General features: G+C 50.2%; 1 protein-coding gene across 3 annotated transcripts in view; it reads right to left on the bottom strand.

Annotated features, from left to right (window-relative positions):
- The window catches only part of EXOC6B (exocyst complex component 6B), a 310,152-nt gene that overhangs the window by 82,281 nt on the left and 214,065 nt on the right, over window positions 1-13,806 (bottom strand). Inside the window, exons 22-23 of one of the 3 annotated variants that reach the window (XR_014501820.1) lie at window positions 8,187-11,227; window positions 6,699-8,113 (exon numbers count right to left, since the gene is read on the bottom strand). The exons of 1 other annotated variant lie outside the window; for it this stretch is intronic. Coding sequence is in view for 1 of the 2 variants with exons in the window: in XM_083398331.1 (XP_083254457.1) it covers window positions 11,101-11,227 (127 nt within the window). In the remaining variant the exon portion in view is untranslated. Of the gene's footprint in view, window positions 1-6,698; window positions 11,228-13,806 lie in introns of those variants that run through there. One more of the 3 variants, XM_083398331.1, reaches the window with a different exon arrangement.

The following is a 13,806-nucleotide window of genomic DNA, read 5'->3' as shown; positions in this document are numbered from 1 at the left end:
ATTAAATAATAAGCAAAAATTTACAACAATAGATGAAAACATACAAAAAGTTAAAATAGTAAAGAAAAGGTTAAATTCCAAGAACCTGCATAGACTGGTCTTAACAAGAACTTTTTTAGCAGGTGCCAACAAGAGGACGATGAAGACGCTTGCTTGATATCGAAGAGGTAGGGAGTTCGGAAGTGCAGGTGCCGCCACACTGAACAACCAAGTTTCTACAAATGCAGAAGAAGTATTATGAGGCACCTGAGGTCGTGCCAATTCTGCTGATGGAAGAGGTCAGTTGGGCGAATGTCAGGTAAAGTGATCTCATAGGTAAACTGGTCCCAAGTTGTCAAGGACTTTCTGTACTAGTAGTAACTGAGAGTTTATTAGCACATACCATGTGGAAATCCAGAACTGTTAAGCTGGGGGACTCCCCACCCCGTCCCAGAACTCAGGTGGCGTCCCAGAACTCAGGTGACGCATGGAAAGGAGGAGGAAAAGGTTCAGGTGTTATGACCAGGATCTCACTTTAATCACCTGATAATGTTTAAGGATTTGGGAAACTGGAACGCTGTGAAGGTATCAGGACGGCAGGCAAGGCTGGGTCACTGATGATTCTGAACCAAGGTGGTTTTATGTCATCCCAAAAGGGCTTGTTCTGCTCCCCAACCCACAATCTGGCCTTGCTATGCTGTTTAACATCTGTGAAACTGTGGGCAGAGGTTGTCTGAGAATAATTCTGGCGATAGACAACTCTTTTCTCCTCGCCACGTAAGGATACCAGAGCATTGTTGAAAGTATTCATTCATGGGTTGCAACTTTTGCACTGGAACCAGTAACTCTTTCCAGTAATCCCTGTGCAAAACACATCCTAAATAGGTGCAAGTCATATAGGCATCAGGGTGTTTTATACATTGCTTGGCAATAATTTCAAAGTGGTCTAAGATAATTCCCTTAAATAACTTGTTGACATTCTGAATCGCATACATCAAACGAGGTTAATTTTGATGGCAGAGGGCCATTTCGGTAGTGGCGCCCTCTCTGTGGAATGTGGTATAAATAATAAAGTTGTTGTTAACTCGCAAAACATTAATACAGTGGTACCTCGGGTTACATACACTTCAGGTTACAGACTCCGCTAACCCAGATATATTACCTCAGGTTAAGAACTTTGCACAGCGGCAGCAGGAGGCCCCATTAGCTAAAGTGGTGCTTCAGGTTAAGAACAGTTTCAGGTTAAGAACAGACCTCCAGAACGAATTAAGTTCTTAACCCGAGGTACCACTGTTTGGAGTTGTTTGGAGCATAAAAAAATGTATTTCATGTGTACAGAAAGCCAACAAATGCAAACTCTTCATTTATTTTGCAATGTGAAAGTTACCATTTGTTGCATGTGAAAAGGGATATTTCATATAGTTGTAAGCTTACACTCTTTTACCAGAGTCAACCGAGAAGCTCAGGCAAGTCTGGGAGCCTTCCACCTCTGCAATTCTATGGTTCTACGAAGCTTAGATGGCCCCCTTCAGGATCCCCCAACTGCTCTGTGAGTCTTGCTTCAACCTTCCCCTCTACAGGAGAGCAGGATTCTATCTCTGCAGCCTCCAGTGACAAGATATATATGAGCCCCAGCCAGAGAAATCACATCAAGGTGTGCAGCTCACAGCTCCATCGCTTTCTTCTCAGCTCTGTGGAGCTTCGGAAGCACAGATGAATAATTGGTTCGGGGGCTTTGTGAGCAGCGGAGGCTGCAGAGGAGAAAGGCATATTGCTAACTCCTTTATTTCTCATGGGGAAGCAACCATCCTTGCAGCAAAGGCCGCCAGAAGTTCTGCAAGCCCCTGCACGAGGAAGTTAAAACAGGGTTGCCATATTTCAGTCAACTTTTCCAGACGTATGGCAACCCTGAGTTAAGATTCCCCCTGGAAGCGGAAGCGCGGCCCAAACACTCCGGGAAAAGCAGCGGCAGCCCTAATGGAAACAGATGGGGCTGAGCTGTCCCTCCGTGGGGTCATTAACACTTCCCTTTGTCACAGCGACGTTGAGGAATAACGCCGCCCGGCCCCATCCGTGGCAAGATCCAATAACCTGTCCCGCCGGCAGAGAGACAGATGAGCCCCTAGGAGGGGATGGTGGGACGACAATTTGTCATCCCTGGTGCGGCTTCACCTTGGGCGGAGGAAATGTGATCAGAGCCCGGCGGCCCCTGCCACCGTCCGCTGCGGCCCCCGTGGCACAACGGGGAGAGTGGCGGTGATTTACAGCCCCGTCGCCCTAATTGCCTCCTGCCCGGCAGGGTAATGGATGGCCTCGTCGCGCTGATGGATGGCTCTCGCGGAGCTTCATTCAGTTAGGGGGCCTAATAAGTGTGGCTCCTGGAGGAGGGAAGGGAAGATGGAGAGCATGTCAGAAAGGAGGGGACCTGTCTAGACCAGGCGGGGCAGGCGAGAAGTTAGGAGGAGGTCCAGAGGTTGACCACAGGACGCGGCGGGGAAGCTGCTGGGCTAGGAGATAGGCAACTCTGAAGGCAGGTGCTCAAGAGCATTTGATGGTTTTGACCCTCAAGTCACCTGGCAGGGCTCTCCAGAGCTCACCTTGAGGTCTTGCCGCTGGAGACTGAAACCAGAGCAAGTTTCTGCATGAAAATCAGGTGATCTGCCCACAAGCCAGGGTCCCACATCTTCCATACCTTGGGGAGGGAGGAGTGAAGATGGTGGTCCACAGCTTCTTGACTCCACCTCTTCTTCAGGAACGCCCATCGCTCTTTGGAGAAGCTGAAGACACCTCTTGACACACAGTGAAAACCAAGCTCAAGGCGGCTGACAGCATATCAAACATTGCACAACTACAAGCATAACAATAGTGGTCACAAACGTATCAAAAAGGACACGGCTGAATTAAACTTTGCAGTGTTAAACGGTGTGAGGCAGGCAAGCGAACACCAGGGAGAAGGCCTTGTCTGCAGTGGCCCCTGCTCCACGGAGGGAAAAGCTGTCAACTAGGTGGCCGTTTTGGTGCCAAGTGATGCCCCTTTTCTCCCCCCAGGCCTTCCAAATAACCCAGATGCTCTGGGCCTTGGCTTCTTACACAGAGGATGCCACAAGTTCTGGTTTGTTGCATTTCTGCAGGGCTGTCATTCCCCTGTATTTTAATGGTTTTGTTTCACTTCCTACACTATTTGATTTTTTATTGCAATAAGTAAATGATGGCTACTAGCCATGACGGTCATGTTCCCCCTCTGAATATCTGCTGCTGGGAATCACAGGTGGGCAGAGGGCTTCTGGGCTCACCCCCCCCCCCGAAGCAGCTGGCTGGCTACCGCGAGGTCAGGAGGCTGGCATCTTAACCCCTCTGTAGCGCCACAAATCCAACTCAATGGTGTAATGTTGGAAAATGTTGATCACTTCTCCTACCTGGGCAGTTATCTTTCCACAAGGGCCAAGATTGATGTCGAAATCCAGCATCGCCTGAGCTCTGCGAGTGCGGCTTTCTCCCGATTGAAGTGCAGAGTGTTTGAGGACCGGGACATTTGCAGGGAAACCAAAATGCTTTTTTACAAAGCAATTGTACCACTAAGCTTACTGTATGCATGTGAAACATGGACCACTTATAAATGCCATCTCCAACTCCTTGAAAGATTCCATCAACAGTGTCTCCAAAACAATTTACACATCATTCGGGAAGACAGGCGAACTAATGCCAGTGTACTGGAAGAAGCAAAGATCACCAGTGTTGAAGCAATGATTCTTCAACATCAACTTCGTTGGAGTGGTCATGTTGTGAGGATGCCTGATGATCGTCTTCCAAAGCAACTATAGTACTCTATTCTGAACTTAAAAATGGAAAATGTTATGCTGGTGGTCAACAAAAGAGGTTCAAAGACTCTCTCAAAGCAAATCTAAAAAAATGTATCGACAACTGGGAAACACTGGCCTGCAAGCGCTCCAGTTGGAGAACAGCCTTTCCCAAAGGTGTCCTGGGTGTAGAAAAAACAGAGCCGACACGGGAGTTGGGATGCAAGTGAGATGTGCAGGAACAAGCTGATTGCTAGCTTAGCAGAGGCTCTTTTTATTAGCATGGTATGCAAAACCAGCAAGATACATTCAGGGCGTTGCCCTTTACACTTCTCCAATCCTGAGCCCCCTGGGTGTTGCCTTGTTATCTACGCAACTTGCTCCACCAAGTCATGTTCCCATTACAGGGGGGAATGAGCAATACCTTTGCAAAGGAGGTAAAGGTCAGGGCATGGAACACTGCTGAGGAGACAAAAGGTCAAGGAGTGGGCATGGCGGCTAGACAGCTGTGGCTTGTTTGATGCTGCAGGGGAGGGTGTGCCCTCACCCTGTGATGCCATCCCTACAATGGGCTTTGAAGGCACTCAAACTCAGGATGCAAGGGAGAAACGTGCTAAGAGGAAGGCACGCTGGGCAAATCCACACTGTGATTGATCAACTCCTTCCTGAAAACCAATGTCCCCACTGTGGAAGGACGTGTGGATCCAGAATTGGCCTCCACAGTCACTTACGGACTCATTTTTAAAACTCTGTTTGTGGAAGACAATCTTACGCAGCTATGAGCGATTGCCAAAGAAAGACTGTTGTAGATACTATATATTTTTGGCATCTTTATTTTTAGAACTTCTTATGATTTATGTGAAAATTGTTCAACTTTGCTGCGTGCTTCTGGCCGCATTTTATTTATTGTTTATGACTACTTTTGTAATTATGCAAATCTTTCCATGCTGTGAGCTGCCTTGAACAAGGTCTTAACTATGGAAAGGAAGCCTAAAAATAAAATGATGAAGACAATTCGATGGGCCTCCTTTGGCCTGATCCAGCAGAGCTCGTCATATGTTCTTGCATTTCCCAGAGAACTTTGTGGTGTGGGGTAGCAGAGGAATAGAAAGAAACATTTCAGATCTCTTTTGAAATCCATGTCTAAGTGCCTTATTCATTTAGTTATTCATTTAGTTAAGTACTGTCATATAATACAAATTCCCTTGCTCACTTTATAGCAAGCAAATGCAACCCTTTCCCATCTTGTTAGATTTTGGTGGAAAGTCTCCGTATGAACTGATCTGCTATCTCACCTCATTTAAAACCAAGCTCTCTTTCCGGATCATCGTTCTCCGGCCATCACCTGCGTTCTGGTCAGTGTGGCTTCCAAAGTCCTGCTGCTGAATTTCCTGAGAGCTCAGCTGAACAAAGTTTTCTAGAGCAAAAAACAGTTTAGCAGCGCCCCCACCAAGTGTGTGAACCTCGGTGCGCTTGCACGACACAGAAGCATAGCTGTCAACTTACAGATTTGAAAATAAGGGGCCAGCAGCCTCGAAAATAAGGGATCAGCAGCCAAAATAAGGGATTTTCAGAACACAAGTATGTTCAACTTCTGAGCCCTTCCGTGCCAAAGGCAGAAAACCAAATGAAGCCTCAAGTGGTGGTTCCCACAGCGCAAGAACCCAGCAAAGGGGGTGCAGCAAGGAAAACCACCGTCACCTCTCTGCTGGGAAGCGCTGAGCAAAGGCGAGTCCCCAGGCAACGCGGCCGATTTGATCGGCACAAGGCATGCAAGCTCCAGCCCCCAGTCGTTCTTAGACTCCTTATTGGGTGAGCAACGCAGCCAAGCAACACAGTTGGAGCCTCCCTCCTCCCTCGCCGGCAGAGAGGGAGGGAGAGGAGCTGCTTCCTTTGAAACCTGGGAAATTTAAGGGACATCATCAATCCGGGACAGCAGCTGGACACGGCGCTGGGATAAGGGACTTTCCTGCCAAATAAGGGACGGTTGACAGCTATGCGCAGAAGAGAGCAGATAGCTCAGATCTAAGGTCTTGCAAGCAGGTCCCAGTTGCTCATCTCCTCTGTTGCGAAAAGGGAGAGCAAGGAAACAAAATGCAAAGAGAAGAATCACACTTCATTCTGCTTTAAAGGGTGGCAACAATTTTGTCCTTGCACCAACTGTTTAGAAATATGATTGAAAATAAATACATTTTATGTTGTAGTATTCTGTACTTCCAATTGTGGGTGGAGCGGTGAGGACAGGAGAGGGGAGCCCTGAACCCAGGAGTAGACTCAGTTCTACCTAGAGAGGATCTCCCCATCACTTCTTGTTGTTAAGATGTTTGCACACAACTCAGCGAAAGGCAGGCAATGTGCTGGAACACTGTCTCCTACCGGCATTTTGTACGGGGAACGTTGATGTTCTGCCAGTTATTGATTATATGTGGGTTGTTCTTTTGTATCAGCAGCACCTCTTATTTCTGAATGACAGGTATTCAAAATATGTGCTATCAGTTTGATTGATTCAGAATTCATTTGCTGGGATTATCAAACCACTCTCTGCCTGGATCTTCAGCCCTGCCTTGCTCCCATGTTAAGTAAGCAGTTTTTGTTGGTGCCCATCGATTCCACTTGGCCAGGTGGGGGGCAAGGGTGGGGCATCTGGAAAGGGGAAGATGGTGAGGCTAACTTTTTGCCTTCCTGTTCTTACCTTTTAAAATAACTAATCTGGTTTGCACAGGAAGGTACAAATTATTATTCAAATAAAACAAGTGGAGGGGGGGGGGGAGTCGTTTCTTTAAGAGAGCCACAAGATTTCTCCTTACTATAAAAGCCAGATCCATGTGCAGGGAGAGAGTGAGGTGGATTTTGTGAGTGAGTGAGAGAGACTTGCAGGCAACACAGTGAGAGGTGCTCAGACAAAAGCGCACACTCACACTCTTGGATGACATGGTTTTTAATAAAAATTACGACAGAATAATAAATGTACAGTTCAAATCAACATGCTAAAATATCTAATGCCATTCAGACAGCAGCCCCATGCAGCCCCCTTTTCCCCCCTTCTTAAGATCAGTAGCTGTTCTAGCCCTCTCCGATAGAAATCCCTTTAAAGTTAAAACTTAAAATGTACTAAACATTTCACCCTTTTTGTGCAATGACTTGTGCAAAAAAAGCTGTTTTCACCACATTAGTTTACAAAATACTCCCCTCAAAATAAAAAACGGAAGACACCCAGAAAACAAAAAAGCACACAGATAAATGAGCAATTAATAAACGTACTACTGAGAAGCTCATGTGTCGGGTGCGGTTGTGGTAGTTTTGGGGCCACAAACAAGTGGTCTTCTGACTGCTTCTGAGATGTGCTATGTGGTTGAGACCCAACGCCTGGTGCAAGCCACTTCTCAAAGGATTTCCAGGTTTGTGGTGAATTATGCCGTGGCTGTTGCAGTGCTCAGAAGACGGCTCCACCAAAAATCTACCCAAAAACGGGCCATGAGAGCTGGCTCTTGCGATGGTCTGTGTGTCAAGCCAAAAGGACGGGCACGACTTGCTTCCAGAGGCCCCAGGCGAGAAGAGGCCAAACCATTCGCCTACTCTTGACCGCCTGCTCTGGATGGCCAGACTCCCAGGCAGTGGCACTAAAGCATTTGCTTCCTTACAACCACCCCAGTACGATCACATTTGCAAGCCCTTAATGGAAACGGTTTCTGCAGGAACAAAGAGCCCGGCTTTAAAAAAATAGCAACAATTTAAAAAATACCTACATACAAAAGGAATATTTAAAAACAAAAAACACAAATGGCAACAATACAATGGAGAGGGGTTTTTCTTTTTTCCCTTGTGAGTTTGAAAAGTGGGGTCAGATTTAACCCAAGTGCAAAACCAGCAAAGAACTTTTGCTCTGATCTCCAGCAAAGTGTCGACAGGAAGGATGTGGGCAGGAGAGGTCCCTGCGGAGGACGAGGCTGCGCAGGAAAGCCCCCCCCCCCCTTCTAGAGCAGCTACAAGCCCCTGCAGGCGGGCCAGGGCACTTGTATACGGGGTGCCCGTATACGGGGCGCCCAAGAGCATTTCGCCAGTCCTGCCACTCTTAAAGGGAAGAGGAAGGAGCAGCCAGGACTAAGCCCACTTTGCCACCCTGTGGGGCTGCATGGCAGACCCCAAGAGAGCTGCCCCAGAACCCTGCCGGCAATTCTGCAGGGAATGCCTGGGCACCCCCCCCCCAGCCCCCCGCCCCAGCAGGTTTCCGCTCAGATTGCCTGGGTGGCCCAAGGCTGGTGGCTGTTCTTCACACACACACACACACACCCCACTTATTCTCCTATTAATAATTATACTTCTCACCCGCCCAATCTCTCGGTATCAAACAATGAACTCCGGAGGAGGCAATTCATTCACGGGGATTTCTTTTTTAAAAAACCAGAAAACGTTCTCCCGCTTTGCTTCTCTAAAGGAAGCCGACTCACTCTCGCTCGCTCTGCCGCAATGATTAATTCCCTTTTGAAGGGACGGGACTGTATTGCCGGGAACAAAACGCTAATTGGGAGCAGAGCACCAAAATTCCGTTGCTCATCCCCGTTATGCGATGGGCGGTTTGGAGTTGGACCCTACTGAAAGCGGACACTCAGGACAAATATCTCCTTTAGCTCCAGAGGGGTTTCCCCCCTTCTTACGCCAACCAGCCTTTTCTCCGGATCAGGGCCAGGAGGGCTTCAGTTTGGGCTGCTCTGCGGATAAGCTGGTCCCACCCAGATCTGGCAACCCTCTTTCCATCGAGCAGCGTGGAGGCTGGAAGGAGGGCCTGGTCGGAGGCTGCGGGATATTCGTGGCTGCCTGGGGTCTCCAGCAGAGTCTCCCTTCTGGCTTTTGCTCAGGAAAGCAAAAGGAATGGGCTGGCTCCTGACACAAACCAAGGCCTCACCTGGAAGCAGCCAGCTTGGGAACTGGGAAGCCTTCGAAGTCCAGGCCTGCCTGCTGTCCAGCTTTCCCCTTTTTCAGTGCTGTAACTACTCCCAGGACAGGATCCCCAACCCACCCACCCCCCGGGGACCTGGTGTCAGTTTTGCAGAGACCTGCTTCATCCCCCTCGCTCCTCCCACCCCGTCGCCAGCTTCACCCAACGCCAAAGAGACCTGGTCAGAAGATTCACCATGGAGGGACAAATATACCTGCACCAGCTCAACTGGGGGAAAAGAGCCTCTTGCGGAGATCACCCCCTTTCCCTTTTGTGCCCCCAAATGTAAGAGGGTGTGGAACACCTGTGGCTGCTGCGTCCAAAAGGAACTTGAGCCAAAAATGGCCATCAAATTCCCCCCCACAGGTGATGTCTGGCCAGAGGGGGGAGATTCTGGGATATGCGGGAGAAACATCCAAATCAAAAACATTGGATGGACCCAAAGCCACACACACACACCCTGCTCCAGTCTCTTCTGCCTTTGGCAGTGGAAAGAGAAACTCCCGCCTTATAGGGACAGAGGCGGACAAGGCAAAACGGTGAGGGGGACTCATGTGGTCCTCTAGACAGGGAGGTTTTTTGGCAGTTCCCAACCACATCTACTCCGTCGACAGACTTCGTCTCACGGCGCACACACACACAAACTGTGCCTGCTTCTGTTGGGCTTTTGTCTTCCACTGGAGTCCTGACTGATTCCGATGCCTGCAAGGATTGTGCAGAAATTTGGGACCACCAGATCTTTTTCTTCAGGAGGCCCAGTAAGAAGGCCCCCCACCCCTTTGAGGGCTCAAGGGAGCTCAGGGCAGGGAGACCCTCCCCCCATGCCACTAGGAACATTTCTTGAACGAGTGTAACTGCATAGGACAGGAATGGTGCCCTGCAATGGGGGGTAGCCCCCCTTCCCATTTTTTCCAACGGGCGCTGCCCACCTGTGCCACCCATGGCTGGACAAGCTGCCCATTGGCACTCGGCTGGCAACCCACCTTTCCTAGCCTGATGTAAGCAGAGCTGCCCAGTGGCTCACGCCCCCAAATTTCCCACTGTGGCCACAAGCCTGGCACAAGCCAGCCACCCCCCCCCTTTCCCAGGCAGGGAAAGAGGGGGCTCAGGGGACTGGGAAGGGCCCCTCCTTCTGGCTGTGAGATTCTGCTAGGACAAGGTTTTATTTTAAAGGAAGACTCTTCCACCGCATTCCTACAAGCCTCATGGCTGCCCCCCTGTAGCTGAAGGTGGCATGGAAGGAAAATGTGTTTCCAAGGCAGACCTGGTCACAAAGTGGGGCTCAGGCACCCCTAATGCGGGCAAACCCTTAGAAATGCACCCCTGGGGGACGCTGCTGAACTCACAGGCAAAGAAATATTTAAAAACAGTGTCAGGAGAGCAAAGTGGAAAGGGCCAGGGAAAGCCATTGCCCCAGGTAGGATGGGCAAGGCAGCGGAAGGAAAACAGCCCCACCCCCCAACTAGAGGCCAGTCTGACCCACAAAAACCTCCTCTCCTGGGGCAGCCATATGGGGAAGGGGTTGATCCCAGCAGATCCCCTTGCCTGCCTTAATGGATAAACAGAACCCGCACCAAAATTACACTGCTCAAATATCTCCGTTCCTCATTCTTAATGAACTGACTGTAGGCCTGCAGTGAGAATTGAAATTCGATTTGTAAACAGAGTTGAAAGGGTGTGTGTGTGTGTTTGTGCACGCAAAGGTGTGTGTCTCTCTGCTCTCCCAGGAAGTGTAAGGGCCAATTTGCTCAGCTGTTTCCCCCTGGAGAAGTAACCGCCCCACTCAGCTGTCGGTTGCGACGTCACAAAGGGACGCTCTGAACATCACAATGTGCTGCTTTCTGGAAAATACAAAGCAAGGTGCTTGGGGCGCAGGTGATGCCGGCTGCCTTGCCAAGATGCCCAGCAACGGAGGCTTCGCGATGCAAACATCACCACCAACCAGCCACGGGAAAGGACCCTCAGCCGATCCTTCTGCTACAGCCACACCCCAGACAACCAATTCCACATTGCAGGCAAATAAAATGTCTCTTTGCTGAGGCACGTTTGGAGCCCCAACCCTTTCTTCAAAAAAGAAACCTGACGCTGTCAGCAAACACCAGAGCAATGGGCCCACTGGCATTTGGCTTCTGGAAGGAGTTTACGGGGCTTTGGGCTCCCGGATCATGTCCCAGTCTTGACGAAGAGGCCTCAAATCCTGGGAAGAGGATGACGACGCAGGAACAGTTGATGCCTGCCAGGCCCTCGCCACGTTTGTCCACGAGGAAGGGCTCCACGAGGAGGGCGCGCTGGTGCCCGGACAAGCCTCCTCTGTGTGCCGCTGGGCATGCCCCCCCAGCATTTCCCAAGCCCCACCCAGGCAGCCGCGTGGCCCTGCCCGAGCCCACCTCACGAGTGGTGGGTGTTGATGAGGCCTCGCAGCTGCTTGGCCACCGTGTCGATCAGCTTCTGCTTGTCCCGCTCGTTCTTCCGGAACTGCGCAAAGACGTTGTTCTTGCGGCTCGTGTCCTTCATCCTGCGCAGGGAGGGAAAGCCAGAGCGTCACTGCCTCGCAGGCAGAAAGGCTGCCCAGCCCCCGGCCTCCGGGGCTTCCTTGGCCCACAGCAATGCCAGCCGGTGCCCCTGTGCGCCCCTTCTGCTGTTGGGGAAGGGGCAGCTGAGAGAGACAGAGCCCCCTTCGCCCAGGAAGGGGCTATCCAGGTGCCAAAGGGGCCCTTTTATTCACCCTCCCTCACCCACGAAGCTACACGATTGCCTTTCACCATGTGCGCCCAATCGACCGCAGAACTGGCTCTGTCACAGGTGCCACAAATACCTGTTCTGCATTTCTAAGAACTCCATATTTTAGTGGAACATTGGAACTCCCTGCCTATGGGCACCAGGCAGGTGCCTTCACTGTGGGATGTGATACATAAGTAGCAGTCAAAGACAACATTCCTTGATTTCCTAGAGTGGACATGCAGGGGGATGTTTGGTCCAGTCAGTCGAAAACTTCCTGTTTCCTCCTGACTGGGACATACTTCCTCTTGCATGTGACTAGAGGTGGGCGTGACCGTACCTGTGCAGGTAACAAAAGCACAAGGCACACAGCCCTCCTCCCTTTTTTTTCCATCTTCCTTTCGTTGTGTGAACTGCAGTGACTGCCAGTCTGCAGTCACTGGGATGAGATCCACATGTACATACTTTGTAACTAAGTCTGCCTTCAGGGATCCAACTGTGAACTGAATGTGAGTAAACTACTTTTATATACTTTACACAAGATTGTGGCATGTTTATTCTTTTAAGAGAGATATAAGGGAACTTGCCAGGTCACTAATATTGAGAGGCTTAAACAAGCCTGCAACCAGCTATCCGCTGTGCATTTAAAGGGGAATGTAAAACTCTGCTATGTTATGGAACTTGCTAGCGCAAGTTAGGAAGGATATTAATAAATAATATATCCTCTCCTGCCTCCCTGAACATTCCCACATTCACTGTACTCTTTCTGGCGCCTGCTAAAAGCCTTTCAGTTTAAAAAAGCCTACCCTGATGTTTGGAAAGCTGGTGCGAATATTAATCTGTTTTTAGTGAGTCGTTATTCTGAATTCCTGAAAGTCATAAATTATTGTTGATTTTCCTTAGGGATAATGCTACTTCTTTATATTTTTCTGTAAACCACCGCGAGCTTTTCTTTAAAAATCAAATGCTGTATAAGTTTTATGAAATAATAATCGCACTTCTAATGGACAGAGCAAATTGGGGTCTGCCCCTGCTTCCAGAGAGGGCTCTATCCTGCCCCTGAGGATTCAGCCCTCAGCTCTCTGCATTGCCCAGGGCGGGCGGGTGATTTGTGAGGACCTGAGGCTGCAACACATGACAGAGCTTTGGCAACTGGGTTGTGGGGGCTCTCTAGGCTGTTAAGAGGGAATTCATGCCACATACCAGAGCCGCTGCCCTGCAGATCCCATGAATTCAGGAGGGCGCCCAATTGACGAAAGGTACACAAGACAGATTTCTGAAGGCATGAAGTGGGCTTCCTTAGAGAAGGGAGAGGGCTCAGGGAAACCTCTTAGGCTGTGGCCCCCTGGGGTGCCTTGAATGCTGGTCAGGGGTGCCACGGGCAACACTGGCCTCTGTCCCTGTTTCCTTCCCTCCCTCCTCTGGTGCCCTCTTGCATCTCTGCCTCCCAAAGGCTTGCACAGACATTTACTGCAGCAGCCCTGGCTATAAGCTCTGCAGGTGAATGGTGCCTGTGAGAAGCACCTCTCTTTGGGGCAGGGTGGGGGGGGCAGCTCAGAGACCAGGGACAGCAGCGGCGGCTGCCCAGAGGACTCCCAAGGAGAGGGGAGAGGAGAGGAGGGCACACTCCGCAAAGGAAGGTGTTCAAAAAAGGGTGAGAGGATGCCAGCTCTGCAGGCAAGGGGTGACCTAACTGGGCTCCTGAGCCCCACAGCAGAGCCACAGAAAGAATGTAATTGGTTAAGGGAGCCATGGAGCCAAGAAGGTTGAAATCCTCTGTCTTATGCCCTGACTTGGTCTCCAATTACTCAGCAGTTACAGCTCCCAGAAAAAGGGGTCAACAGCAAACTTCTCTTGAACACACCCTTCTCTTATTTGGGTGTGGGGTTTTTGACATTAAGAAGCGTGGTCCTGGCTGCTTACTAAAAATCATTTTGAAACTTCTGAGTAGGGAAACTGCCTTCGCGCATGGGGCAGGAAATGGGGCAGGTGGAGGGCTATGGCAGCCTAGCCAAACCCAGCACCTTCCAGACATTTTGGTCAAGCAGACTGGGAGTCATGGGAGTTGTAGTCCAAAACATCTGGAAGGCTCTGGACTGGGCTAGGCTGCTCCACGCCAGGCAACCCACCAGCGGAACATCAGGAATAAATTATGGGATTTGTGGGGGACATCCGAGTGTGCCTGAAGCCTGACGAAAGGGTCTTGGTACCCGGCTGGGTCTCCCTGTGGGGCTATTGGGCTACAAATAACAGCACAAGTAGGAGGGAGTTAATGGCCAGACGCCTTTGCCAAAACCCTCCGCCAAAGCCCTCCTCAAACCGCCCCACGTTTTGTTGGAAGCTCATCTCTCAATACAGAGCAGCCCTGGCTGAAAT

The sequence above is a fragment of the Podarcis tiliguerta genome (assembly GCF_965153285.1).
Source record: "Podarcis tiliguerta genome assembly, chromosome: 9".
NCBI classification, from domain to species: domain Eukaryota; kingdom Metazoa; phylum Chordata; class Lepidosauria; order Squamata; family Lacertidae; genus Podarcis; species Podarcis tiliguerta.
This window is presented reverse-complemented; position numbering and strand designations above follow the sequence as displayed.